Source organism: Sturnira hondurensis, unplaced genomic scaffold (assembly GCF_014824575.4).
Source record: "Sturnira hondurensis isolate 20B ecotype Veracruz unplaced genomic scaffold, ASM1482457v3 Scaffold0021143, whole genome shotgun sequence".
NCBI classification, from domain to species: domain Eukaryota; kingdom Metazoa; phylum Chordata; class Mammalia; order Chiroptera; family Phyllostomidae; genus Sturnira; species Sturnira hondurensis.
Genome location: NW_028093774.1, coordinates 7,021,524 through 7,035,674, shown reverse-complemented (window position 1 = coordinate 7,035,674; position 14,151 = coordinate 7,021,524). Strand labels below are relative to the sequence as shown.

Here is a 14,151-nt window from a genome sequence, read left to right as displayed (position 1 = left end):
AACAGTGCCCGCCTGCACACGCTGACAAAGCAGGCTCAGAGAGAAGCAGTGACCAGCCCAGGCCACACAGTGCAGAGGACATGGGTGGACGTGCACCCAGGCCTGGACTCCGAGCCCCCCTCCCTGCCCTCGCCTCTCCCACCCAGAGTCCCCTGCAGCTCACCGAGGGTGGGCAGGAGCGCCGACCCCCACCTCGGAGTGTAAAGGCCCCCAACTCACCACACCCTGCACCCCAGCAGTCCTCCCCACCCCCACAGCAGATGCTCTGTGGGGAATTATTTCTCCCCAACCGAAAAGGAATGTTATTTTCTCTCCACTTGGTGCCTAGATTACTCCACTGCAGTCCAGCCTCCCAGATGAGCCCTGATTAAATTCCCACAAAACCACAGGCAGCTCCGCTTGGCCCGTGCTGTGCAGCCCTCCCCAGAGAGGCCGGCGCCCGACGCCCATCTGTCACCTCCGGAGCTCATGCGTGGAAGGCTCCAGGAGAAGGGGCGGAAAAAGCTGTCCCTCACCCACAGCTGCCATCAGCTGTGTCACCCACAGTTTGAAAGGGCCTCTTGAGCCTTCTGCCCTGTGGTCTGACACACTTCCCCAGCCGCCGCCCCCAGGGCCCAGGGGACAACCGTGTCATCCAATCACAGCCCAGGTGCATTCTCCCAAGTCGGCTCGGCAGCTGGCTGCAGCCTGGCCAGGAATTGCTTGGCTTGGGGTGGCAGAGCCATGCTTTGGTCTTGAGGCTTCCATCTCGAAGTCCCAGGCCCATGTGGCAAAGTGGGGGCCGCTCGGGAAAAAAACCCATGAAGGCGTGCACCCAGCAATCCTGCCTCATGGGCGCGGCTCCTCCCCTCTGCCTTCATGCCCACCTCTGCCTGTGTTTGACTTCCGGGGGCCCCTGCCCTTGATCTGACAGCAGGTCAGATTCTGAGAACCTATGCCTCTGGCTGGGGGGTGTGGGCGGGGTCTATCAGGGAAACCCGGCCTACGCTCTACCACTCTGCGGGGAGTCCCTCTGCAAGCGTGTGGCCTCACCAGCCGCTTTGGGGAAAGACTCAGTGCTGAGGTCAGAGGCAGGGGCCACAGCCCCTGGCCAGCAGGAGGGGAAAGGTCATTCTGAGCCAAGCACCCACGGATTCCTTAGAAGGTGGCACGCACACTGCCCGTTGACCCCAACACTCGTTCTCCCCCTTTCTCCATGGTGACAGAGCTCCTAAATTTTTGCTGGGCACACAGCTGCCCGGAATAAAGACCACATTCCCCCACTGCCTTGCAGCTTAGTACGTGACTCGAGTTCTGGCCAGGGACGTGCAAGCAGAGCATCGTGTAGCTTCCAGACCTTTCCTGAGGACAACCAGGGCTGCTTCCCTTTGCTCCCTTTTACCTAGCCCCATCCCCACCCTAACGTCTGGATCACGGGTGTCTGAGCATCACCTTGGACCAGGAGGGCCGCCCCGCCACACAGTGACCCGGAAGAACCCTTCGTCCCTGCTATCCCACATGGCGCCAGGCGACCTCCCTGTGGGCTTGTCTGTGAGAGGGAAGGACGGTCCATCTCGCTGAAGCCACCCTGACGGCAGGTTTCTGTCGATGCAGCACCCTGAGCACTGACCGGACAGGCGCGCCCGAGACCGGCAGGCCTGAGGTGGAGAAAGGACCTGCTTCCCCCCAGACTCGCAGCCAGGAAACGTGCAACTAGATGGCACCGACCACCCGAGGCCGCCCGGGGCCTCTGACAGGTGGGGCTGGGAGCTCCAGGCAGCAGGCCCAACTGCCTTCCAGAGCCGATGCTCTGCACAGAGAAAACTGGCCACTGAGCGTGGACCCCGTCCAAGCGCTCTGCTGTTCTGCATGGAAGGTCCGCCCCACAGGCCTCGGCCCCCCACCCACCCCACTCAGGGCGGCCGCCCACACTCCTGAGGACAAGGCGAGTTGCTTCAGCACAGGGGCTGGTGGCCTCTGTGAGGCCCTGCTCCCAACACCACCATGGGCACTTGGAGCATTGTGACTGCCTGGGGAACCTGAAGGGGTGGCTGTAGCCGTCCCCAGCACCCCTAACAGGACTGCACCCCTCCAAGGAACAGCAGGAGCAGCGTGGGGGACGACAGGGATGTGCTTCCCACAGAAGGTTCTCCTCTGCTTCTCTGGGGTGGGGGCAGGCGGTCCTCCCCATGAACAGCCCCAGGAAAAGGCTCTAGGAAGTCCCAGCCTCTGGCCGCCCTCCTGGAAGAATACCAGCCCCGCGTGGTGTGCACGATAAGGAAAATCCAGGGTGCAGCGGTCGTGGCCCACCCACCCACACAATTCCTGCTGGCCTCAGACCAAGCCCGCCTTTAGGGTTCCGTCCACAAGCTCCTGCTGGGCCGGGGGTGGAGTCCCCCCAAAGCAGCTCCGGAGCTAAGGACGTCTGAGTTTGAGGTTTCTTGGACCCAGCAGAGTGGGGCCTGATTCTCGGCCCACTGGGAGCCGGTCGCCAGTCGCTCAGGCCGGTGGCTGGGTGTGTGGCACCCTCACTATAGGATATAGGTCACAGGCAGTCAACCTGTCTCCAGGCCCCGTCTGTACTGTGTCTAAGATGCCTTCTCACCTGCTCGCTCACCAGCTCACATGCCTTCAACAGCCGCCTACAGATAAAGTCCCCCAAAACTTCCTGAGGTGTTCCGAGCCCCCCACTCTGACCCAATGTTCGGCAAGTCCCTCGCCAGCACCCCACACTTTGGCTCTCCCCTGCCCCGTCGGGGAGGCCCAGGCTGTCCCTCCCTCGACACTGTCCCCCAGGGATAGCCCTGAGTCCCGTGCACCCTGTAGTCCAGCCCACCGCTGCCCTGCTGTCCCCCCCCATGATGCACGTTTGTACTCCAAGCCCAGGCTCACCCTTGATCCCCAGTCCTCACTGCCCATAAAATCAAGATGGACTCCAAGACCCAATCCAGAAACCTCACCCCTTCTGTTGTGAGGGAGCAGCAACAGCAGCTGCCATTGCTGGGTGACCCCAGCAAGCTGGGACCCGTCTAAGTACCTGTCAGACAAGAACCCTGTTATCCAAACCCCCGAGGCCACGGATAAGCCGCTCACTGCCTGCGTCTTACAGAAAACCTGCCGGGACCTAGCCAGGAGCACACGGCAGCACGGGCCTGGCCCCGGCCCCGGTCTGTCCCCTGCAGAAGCCAGTGCTCCTGGCTCTGGGAAAGCCTACTTCGGGGTGCTGCCCCTGCCCCATCACACCGTCACTCTGCTCACGGGCGTGTTGAGGACATGGGCCGTGGCCGTGACCTGTAACCTCCTCACTCGTCGGGACTACCACCTTTTAATATGACCCCCCCCCCCCGTCCCTCCACACAGTCAGTGTCCAACACACGAGTCCCGGAAGAGACAGGTTTCCATTCCAGAACCAACAGGCAGCCAGAACATCACTCCAGAGCTTCCTTGTCACCTGGGGACCCTAGCTGGACCCAGGAAAGGAACACAAAGGGGAGAGGGGAGTTGACCTCGTCGCTGACCACCCCAAGGAGGAAAGGATGCTGGTGTGCTGGAGAAATCCGCCCATGTAACCCCCACCCTCTAGTAGTCGGGTCCGTGCTCTGTCCCACCTGAGACAGAGGGAACAAGAACCCTTGCAGGACGGCCAGGTCAGGCACCCAGGTCTTCCTCAGGGCACTCTGCTTACAGACACGAGAACTTGCCAACTCTCTAAGCCGGGGCCCGAGGCTGCACCTATGCCAGGTGCTTGCTAGACGCAGGGCGCTCTGGCCCTGGGTGTGACAGTCAAGCTCAGGGGTTAGGAGCCGGAAGCCAGGATTGGAGACCTGGCGGAGTGCTGGCTGACACCCACAGGCTGCGTGACGTCAGTGTGTCTGCTAACCTCACCGAGCCTTCGGTGCCCTTCTATAAAGTTAGGGAGGGGACCACACCCCCTTTACGAGCACAGGAAGACATAACAGGAGGAGAAGCCCCCCCCCCCAATACCAGGCACCTGGCACACACTCAGGAAACGCCACTCTCATTATTCCCATGATGGTCCTGCGAGCCAAGCTGCACACTGGTCCCCACCATCACACTGAACGACGCCAGGGCCAAGTCGCCATCCAGGTTGGGGTTCCAGGCAGCGTGCACAGCCACTCATGGTCTGGATGGCGGAGCAGGGGCTGCCCCTCCTACCCCTAAGATGAACCTCCATGGTGCCCCAGGGCACGGGCAAAGCCTCTCCCCTTAACTTAAACAAGGGCTCTCGGCAGGGAGTGCTTGACCAGGCAAAGGGAACTAGGCTTACTGTTAACAGGAATCTTCCCAAAACCATAAACAAACACATTGGAAAGGCGGCTGAGCTGCCCTGCCCGGGAGGTGGGGAGGGTGAGCCCCCAGCTGGCAACAGAGGCTCCTGCAGTGAAGAGGGGGCTCCTGCCATGAGAACATGGTGTACCCCACGAGCTGCAGCCGCCACGCTACATATTTCCAAGCATTTGGGTAAAGACCCTTTAATTTCTGTTTGTCTCCTTCACCCAGTTACCTAACTGTGCCTGCCCATCGCCAAGCTCCTCTGCACACACTCCTGCTCTCCAGCCACCGTGTCACAGACACTCTGATGCCACTCCATGGCCTCACGACAACAGAACAAAACCGTCCTGAAGTGGTGGGGCCGCTCTCCCAAAGAGCACTCCGGGGCTTTTACTTCCCAGCTCTGCTGGTCACAGAGGGAGAAGGAAGGGCCCTCCCCAGAATGTGTGGCCCCCGGAACTCAACTGCTTCCTGTCCCGAAGTGCTTAAAAAGACCAGAGCCCCCTCCTCCTGCCCCAGGCAATGACTGCCTGGTGACCACCTGGTGGGCCACCTGCCACGGGCGCAGAGCCACCTGTGTCCATACCTTTCATGTAGGCCTCGATCTTCCGGATGAGCTCGTAGGACTTGGAGCGGTCGAGCAGGGTCCTGATGGCAGGAAGGGGGTCCAGGACAATGGTCTCAGGGTGGGCATCGATGTACTCCTGAAAGGACAACACACCCCTTCCAGTTAGAGAGAGGAGGCTGATGCTGGAAGGTGGGTGACAAGCAGGACTCTATCCCACAAGCCCCCACCAACACCTAGCCTAGCCTTTCCTCCTGCCCCACCCCCACCCCAGCCCTCACTTCTGTCTGGGGCCTCCGACCACTCAGCCCCACAGATCACATGACTTTAGTTGGACCAATCAAGGCATTCTGCCACCCAGGACCACTGGCTCAAGAGAAAACATGTGACCCGAGTCAGTCCAATCAGAGGCAGGTTCAGAGCTCTTGCTGAGACTTCTGGGAAAAGAAGACTTCACTGAGAAGAGGATGCGCAGCAGCAGGCGGCCTTGGGGTCTAAAGGAGAGGCCTGATGGAGCCCAAAGTGAGGAAACAGAGCCAAGAGAGGCAGAGCAACGTGGTTCTGGGCAGCTCACGTGACCCCTGAGTAAAGCCTCACCTGAAACCAGCCCTGCTCCCCGTGTGACTGCACCCAGCCCAGGAAGGATTCGGCAGCAGGGCCAGTGCGGCCCAAATGCCAGGCTTTGTGAGGTCTGCGGGAAGGCCTGGCAACGAGACCCCTGCCCCGGGCCACCGCCTGGCCCTCAGGTGCCCATGCCAGACTTGTGGGGAACAGTGCAGGAGGACCCAGCACGCAACTGTCTTCAATGAAGCTGCAATCTTCCTGGGGAAAGAACTCTAATGCATAAGAGGAACCAGAAACTGTCACCCGTAACAGAATTCAATAAAAGAAAGCGCAAAATGTTTCCAGGAAAAGAACCCGGGGGTCCTGGCTCTGCCCCCGCCCCCCATCACCTCTGGACTGCAGGAGCCCTGGGCCGCATCGGGGGTGGGAGCAGGCAGGTCAGGCAGATGCAATGAATGTGACCACCTCTCTGGCTCTAAAACCGTACAGTTCTAAGGACACAAGCGTGGAACAGACACTGGAGAAACCAGAGAGGGGCTCAGAGAGGAAACTGGGAGTGAGGCAGGCTGTCCAGCAGCTGCGATTCCTGTGGGCTGAAGCGTGTCCACACCCCCAACCCCCAACAGATCGGTTCTGTCCTAAACCCGGTCCCTGTGAACGTGACCTTATTTGGAAACAGCATCCTTGGATGTGTAATCAGGTTAAGAGGAGTCTCTGCTGGATTAGGACGGGTTCTAATCCACTGACTGGTGGCTCTGAGACCAGGGAAATTTGGATGCAGACACGTAGGGGGACAGCCACATGAAGACAGCGACAGAAGTCATGCAGCTGCAAGGCGGGGACAGGCAAGGACTGCCGGCCACCGCCAGACGCTGGAAGAGAGAGGCACAGACAGTGTCTGAGGGCCTCCGGGGGGCACCCACCCTGCAAACAGCTTGATTTTAGACTTCCAGCCCCTTAACTGTGGGAGGAGACATTCCTACCACTTAAAGACCCTCAGTCCGTGGTACTGTGTAAAGGCCACCCCAAGGAATGAATATACTGGCTTGGTGCACCTGCCCCCACCCAGTCTGCAAGGTCAGCCTGGGGGGCCAGCAAAGGCAGGAAGAAAAGCCACCCTGCTCCATTTCTAGTAATCTTATCAACAAAAATAAAGCTCCATGTACAATTACTCTTCTTTTCAGAGAACCTATTTTGGTTCCTAGTAATCATTTTTAAGGGCTCTCAGACATAAAAGCCAGAGATTCCTATCTCTCCCTCTGAAATCCGCTCCCCAGTGCACCGTATCAGAGGATCAGGTTATGGGTTCATTGTGTCTTTTTCTCTGCATGTTTCAAAAAAGTCTCCGTCCCTAAAGGATAGGTAGCCAGTGCACACACATGGGAGGCCTATGTCCCACCCCCACTCCAACTCCAGGGGGCTGCCTACTCCCTTCAGGGAGCATCCAGGGACCTTCAGGAGGTCCTCTCCCTGAAGGCTTTCTGGAGGTCTGGATGCAGGGCGGAAGCCGCCTTCACAGCTTCCTCCACCTCCTCCCCGAGGGACGTGACTGTCGGCAAGTCAGCTCAGCGGCTGGCCCGCTGCCCTGGTCTGGCAGAATGAGCCAGCAGCTGATGCAAGCGAGCCCACATCTGCCACCCATAGGGGCCACAAGGACGAGCTGTGTGTGAGGTGTCCTTAAGGAAGGTTTATGTCTCGGGTCAAGGGGCCATGCCCTATTCCTCCAGCCCACGCCTCGGCCTCACCCAAGCGCCTGCACCACCCCACTGTGGGCGCCCTCTCAGGAGCTACCCTGGGTGTCCATCCCTGCACCAGATCCCGTTCCTCTGAACCAGGCTTATGCTGCCGCAAGAGCGTGCCCTTCAGGAGACACCAAGGTTCACACGTACACGTGAAGTCACATTAACGTCATCGTGTTGAAAGGCCATCTACTCAACAAACTTTACATCAGCACCAGCATCTTGTGCAGCGCGGCAGACTCACAGCTGAGCAAAGCCTCTAGGGCTTCGCTCTGTTGACCCATAATCATGGCCAACCAGCTCATGTTCTGGGGTAGGAACTAACAGCACCCAACCACCCCCGCCCCCAGCTGGAAGCAGCTGGTGCAGAGAGACGAGGAAGGCACCAGACATGAGAAGACCAGCCTCCTCCCACTGCTGTCCCCTCCTGGTGGCACCCTGGGCAAGCCATGTTGTGAATCTGGGTCTCGGGTCCCCACCCCTGGCTGGAGTCTGAGCTGGAGAAGGGCAAGGACCCTGTTTGGGGAGGCAGACTTCAAGGCCACGATCGGAGGCTGCTCGGGAACAGGACAGACAGCCACCTGCTAGAGGCGTGCCCGGTACGGGCAGAGACGCGCATGTGTCCTCGTGGGCCTCCTTCAAACAGGAGGCACTGTGGGACACTCACTTGGATGGGCTGGCCAGTTCTCCCCAGCCCTCTGACTGCTTCCTTCTCCAACCCCCCCCTTCCCACTCCCAAGAGGCTATCTGTGCAGTTGCTGGTCTGGTTCCACTTTTGTGCATCAGGACAGCGACCTTTAGAGGGAACTCGGAGTCATTAAGACAGGGATTTAAGCCAAACTCACGAGGGGAAGAAGCTAGAAGAAAAGGGAAAACCTCTGACAAGCAGGCGCCAACAAGCTTTTGACCCGGGATGAAAGCATCAACATTAATAGAGGAATTATTCTTAAACTTGATCCCTTTTGGGACAAGGACAGTGAGGACAAAGAAAGTTTTTCCAATCAACCCACAACCCACAAGTGGATTTTCTTCCAAGCTTTTCAGCTTATCTCTTGTACCCCGGGCCCCATGCATTTTTCACAAGTCTCTCCAAATTACCAAACAAACTGGGGCGGGGCGGGGGGGGGGCTGCCATTTCATCACCACTCAGGAAAAAGGGCCCAAACGGCAGCCCGGTGGCAGGCAGACCAAAAAGGGTTTGGAAAGGCAGAAGTGCACAGCCTTGGGTTAGCGGGGCCAGCAGGAGAACACTCACTGGTGAGGGGCAAAGGGGCTGCGGCCAGCCAGATGCCCGCCCAGCCCCCTAAGCCCGCAGCACACTAGAGGAGGGCAGTGCCAGGAGGCGGGCCAGCCCCTCTGTGGGATGAGAGGAAGCTGAGGCTTCCCCACCGAGTCCGAGCCAAATGAGAGAGCTGGATGGACGTCGGAGACACTCCTCCCTCCACAGTTCCATTTATGGACAGAAAACAAGCAGGGGCTGAGATGCAAGGGTTTGCTCTCGTCTAATAGAAAAATGCAAGCAGAAGTCAAGAGTTCAAATCCTCCTTCTGCCACTTACTCTTTGTCTGTGAAACGGAAACTGCAGCGAATCTCTGAGATTGTTTCCTTGTGTATAAAATATACGTATCCTATCTCAGGGAGGTGCGGCGGGCAGCAAGGAGATCGCGGGAATGGAAGGGTTCTCATGATTCTGTGACGCTCGGGCTCTCACGGCCAAGCCCGACCTGAGGGCTCTGAGCTCTTCCCACCCTGGCCCACACAGCAGGCAGTGGGGCAGGCCAGCTCAGCACCTGGGATGAGCAGCTGGGCTGTCCTGGCCAGGACGACCCTCCTGCGGACGCCTAGAGCAGGACACAGCCCCCCACCCCACAGCAGCACAGGCTCCAGGCAGCACCCCTCTGCAAACAGCTCGGGTCCTGACAGCGCCCCCCCACACCAGCTGCAGCCTGCCAACCTGCTCCCTACACAGAAGGAGAGGTGCCCACTTGTAGTTCCTGCCCTTCATTCTCGGGAGGTAATGGAGGCTCTGGCCCACTCCCCAAAACAGACAGACAATGGGCCCCTGTCAGGGACAGACACCTGCTCACCGGCAAGGCCATACTGCCTTTCCGCACAGGTGCCCCTCCCCGTCCCGCGGACTCAGCCCTGGCCCGGAGACGGTGCCCCACCTGCTGCTGCTTCTCTGACTTCTCTAGGACCGCTCCGTGGGAGAGCAGGCTTCCCCACAGCAGACACCCCAGTCTCAGTCAGCCCTGTCTCTCTCTGGAGAGGTCCCCAGTGCTGTGCTCTCAGACTGAGGCCTCCAGCCTGAGGGCAGGACGCGTGAGAGAGCCCCTAGGAAGTGTGCGCGTGTGGGCGTCTGCAGAGCAGCCCCCTTCTGCCCACCCTCACTGGGGGCTCCTGGGTAGGGAGAGACGGAGGGTGGTGAAAGAGCAGGGGAGTGTGGCCACAGGGGAATGCGCAGAGGGCTTCGGGAGGCCAGTGACACTGTGCCACCAAGGGGCACGGGCACAGGCACAGGCCGAGGGGGAAAGGCATTCTACATTCTACTGAGGGGACAGCAAAAGCAAAGGCAGGGGAGGGAACCCAGGACGGCTGGGTGGACGTAGGTCTCACAGGAAGTTTACCTCAAGGCAGGGGGCACAGAGACAGCTGGAGACAGACTAGCCAAGCAGTTTGGGTCTGATCCTAAAGCAATAGGGTCCTGAGCTGGGGAGTCACGGGGTCAGCTTTGAGCTTTGCAGTGACCTGTGTAGCTGTGTGCAGGGCCCCGGCCTGAGCAGCATGTCAGATGCAGGGCTGGCCTTGGAGGCATGGGACTCCCCCATTTGGGAAGGACTGAGACGCTGCCAGACTTCGGCACGACACCATCTCTATGGCTTTAGGATCAGGGCCGGTGTGAGGGAAATGAGACCCACTATGTGAACCCAGAGTCCAGGCTGGGGGTCAGGGCCTTACAGCACAGGGCCCAGAAAAGGCAAAGGGGAGCCCAGGTCCGAGGTCCAGAGAGGCTGTGTGCACCGGGCACACACCCGCCCCTCCCGGAATAAAGCGGTGATGGCTGGGACCCTAGCACCATCCCCACCCTATGGCTGGTGCTGGATGAAAGCGATCGCAACACCTCCTGAAGCGGTGGAATGTGGACCAGCACTCGGTTGGTGGTAGTATCACCGGTACAACTCCTCCAGGGAGAAATCGGGCAACAGCCAGAATTAAGGGGAATAAATTCAGCATTTCTCTCTCTAGGTGTTTATGCCACAGAACTCCCTGTGCGCACACAAAGACACACAAAGGGCATTCCCGTCACTGCAGCAAGTCTGCAAGGCGTGATCAGAGATGTCCTACGTGGCTGTTGGTAGAGAAGCCTGACTGGTGTGACATCTTTCCCAAGATGTAGGATGCGGGACCACAGCTCCGTGTGGGGAAGGGGAGGCCATCCCTGTTCACATGCACGGGACCCTCCGGAAAGGTTCAAGGCCACTGGAACCCATGTCCGACCCAGGAGGGGACCAGGGGGAGTCTGTTCTGGAATTTGTGCTACATGCACGTGTTGCCTTGTGACCAAAATAGGCCACTTGGGAGCCACAGGGAAGCCACAGCAGAGCGCAGCCCACGAGCAGACGGGTAAAATGCACCCTGGATGCCAGAGGGGGGAGAACCTGTGAGGCAGTGCAGGGCGGGGGGCGGGGCACAGAGGGGGCTTCCCCGGGGCAGATGCCAGCGGCGACCCTGACACCCAGCGCTGCTAGGGAGCAGAAGGGTTCTGAAAGGACAAGGTGAGGTCTCAGCACCCAGGCCACAGCCTCCAGAGTGAACTGCATGGGACACGNTGCACGTGTTGCCTTGTGACCAAAATAGGCCACTTGGGAGCCACAGGGAAGCCACAGCAGAGCGCAGCCCACGAGCAGACGGGTAAAATGCACCCTGGATGCCAGAGGGGGGAGAACCTGTGAGGCAGTGCAGGGCGGGGGGCGGGGCACAGAGGGGGCTTCCCCGGGGCAGATGCCAGCGGCGACCCTGACACCCAGCGCTGCTAGGGAGCAGAAGGGTTCTGAAAGGACAAGGTGAGGTCTCAGCACCCAGGCCGCAGCCTCCAGAGTGAACTGCACGGGACACGTACCACCAACGGTACAAAGACGACCCCTTTCCAGATGCAGGGAGGCTCAGAGAGTGTGCCCGGGTCGAGCAGGGCTGGGCCTGGGCACCCAGGAGGACAACAGGCTCTCCAGGGTGTGTGCCTCTAAACATGTGCCCTAGGTTGCCTTTGGTGGCCTCTGGGTCAGAGGTACCCCTACCTGAAGAGGGACACCACCCCCAGCTATCCCTCTCCCCGGGTCACCCTCCAAGACTACCTGTGGTGTCACTTGCCTTGCTCAGCCATCTGGAAAGGAGCTCAAGCGGGACTGGGAGAAACCAGTCCCAATAGGGTAGGCACTCTCGCTCACAGAGGTGATAGGCATGTCCAGGAAAAAAATGTAGCTTTTGCCAAAACATGACCCAGAATGCCGCAGAAGAGAGGGCGGGAAGGAAGCCGAACAATCTATCCCTTGAGACAGCAAATACTTTCTCCCTCCTCTGCCAGGCCCCCCACTGCAAACAATGCCGCCCTTTCTGTCCCCAGATTCCGGCAGCAAAGTGACAAGCGTTTCTACCTCCCATCACCAGGAGGCTGGCAAGGTGCCCATCAGGTTGTTCATCTGACGAATGTCACATGCCCTGTTACAATACTACACCACTACTCAGGTCCTCGGGCAAACAGAGAAAGACCAAGGCCACACACAGCCTCCTGAGCTGGGAAAGGGATGTGCAGGGCTGGGTGCTGGCCAAGAGAAGGTGTCTCCTCATAGGCTGACGCGAAACCAGGACAGCTTGGCATTTCCACTCAGGGGTCACTGTCAGGGGTGCGGGGATTTCAGTGGTCACCTGGCCCAACGGTCCCAGCTGGCAGCTGGGCAAAGTGAGCACCAGAAAGGGGTTGTCTGGTCACAATAGCCCAGTTCTACTCCGGCTTCGCAACAGCGCCCTCACTTCTCCTAAAGCACCGCCTTAAGCCCGACGCACCTTCACACACCTGCTCAGGTGGGCCTGTGGAGCACCCCTGCCTCGGATCGCTCCCCAGATCCAGGCAACAGGCCTGCTCTGCCTGCTCCAGCCCCACCTTGCAGCCAGAGACCCACTCTCAGTTCCCAGAGCCAGCTGCCACCCCCAAGGCCCACAGGCTCCCTGCCTGTTTCCATGGTTGTGTGAGCATTACAGCCAGAGCTCAGGGTGCCCACCCCGAGAAGTGCTGTCTGGAAGCTCGGCTGACCTCTGCAATACCAAGGGTCGATCTGGTCAGAGGTCACCTGGGCCCCTTACCTCTGCACTCAGCCACCCTGGCCTCTGGCTGCATGAGAAGAGAGGGAGCTGCCACTGTCGGAGGCGACCAACACTGCACACCACTGTCACTCCCTGCGGCACCCCCCTCACTGAGGCCATGAGGCATGCTCGTTCACAGACGCCTCCCGGCTGCTGTCCTCCAGCCCCACCAGTGTCTTCCAGGCCCTCAGGCCTCTGTGCCCACCCTGCCTGGCAGCCTGGACAGATACTGTCCCCTAAGCCAGCTCCACAGTCTCCCCTGGCTCACCAGGACTTCTAGCCTCTGAGGTCAAGAGCCAACTTCTCAGAGAGGAGCTGCAGGATAAGGTAACAAGAACCTCCAGTTAGTTCACAATCACAGACAGCAACCTCCTGACCTCAGGGGAACCCGAACCCCCGGCCCTCGCCCCCCAGGAGGTCTATCAGCTGCCACCCAAAGCCCCTCCGAGGCAAAGTTGAAAAAACATGGGTGGAGTTCTGAGCAAACCCAGGCAAGTGGCTTAACATTCTCGGGCCTCTGTTTCCTCACCTGAAAAATGGGGAAGAAACCCCGTCTTCCCAGGGACTGATATGCGCAGACCAAACGGGGTAAGGACTGAAGTGCCCAAAGCAGAAAGGGCCTCTGGGACTCACTCAGGAAACAGCGGCCTCTCCGTGGCTCCATGGTGACCTGTGTCCTTTGCTGGCACCCCTGGCGTCTCACTCTGACCCCACCGACCAGGAGGCCCCCGTGCCACCAGGCTCTGCCCCGAAATGGGACAGAAACACAACTTTTGCAAGACTTTGATGTCATCTTCCTAATCAGAAGACCTACAAGAAAAGCTTCCATTTCTTCTGCTTCTCCATCCTGATGGCATCCGCTTGGGCTGGTGCCTGCTCAGGAAACCTCTGGGGACGACCGGGCTCAATTCGCAGAGCGGTGAAGCCACCTCTGAGCCCCCGGGGTCAGGAGCAAAGTGGGGCCATAACTCTGTGGGTGCTCACCACCACACCCAGTGACCACCTCTGGCGTTGAACACCAAGAGCTCCTGACGACACCGTCCTACGGCGTGCTCCGGGCACGTTCCATGTGCGGCAGGCCGGGCGGGGCAGGCCAGGCCCGGGTAAGGGGTGCCCAGGAGCCCCAATACCTATCGTGTCCCACCTCTTAAGCTAAAATCAGTCCCCATTTCCTCTCCCCCATCACAGAGCACAGCTCCCATTTGGGGACACTTCCATAATCACTGCCTCACTGGCTCCAGTGACAACTGAGAATTCTCAAGCTGGCTGCGGCTGACAGCAGATAAGGCCGGCCGAGTGGCCCTGCTGCCACGGCACAATGACGGTAAGAAGTGGACACAACTGAGTACCACCAAGTGTGTGCCTGGGCCAAGTGTTTTCCGTACGTCACCACATGCGGGCGCCAATCAAGTGCCAAATGCTTACCCACACCTGGCACAGGCACTAGTTTGAAGGCGCCGTGCCCGTCAGTCACTGCATCCCCCCACCAACCCAATGGGCCAGTTTAGTGGCCTCTTCTGGGCTTCAGGGGAAAAGAGCTCTGTGGGGGTGCTGTATGCTATTGCTCATGTTTGACCCCCTGGGCCCAGTCGTGGCCTCGAAGATCGGCAAGGCCACCAAAACGCCGGAGTCCACGGCACACGTCACTTTGGG

At 59.5% G+C, this 14,151-nt stretch overlaps 1 protein-coding gene across 6 annotated transcripts in view; it reads right to left on the bottom strand.

Moving 5' to 3' along the window:
* ITPK1 (inositol-tetrakisphosphate 1-kinase) overlaps positions 1-14,151 on the bottom strand; it is a 128,365-nt gene that overhangs the window by 31,407 nt on the left and 82,807 nt on the right. For all 6 annotated transcript variants that reach the window (XM_037031215.1, XM_037031216.1, XM_037031218.1 and 3 more), the window contains one exon: positions 4,859-4,976. In XM_037031215.1, coding sequence (XP_036887110.1) covers positions 4,859-4,976 — 118 coding nt within the window. The remainder of the gene's footprint in view (positions 1-4,858; positions 4,977-14,151) is intronic.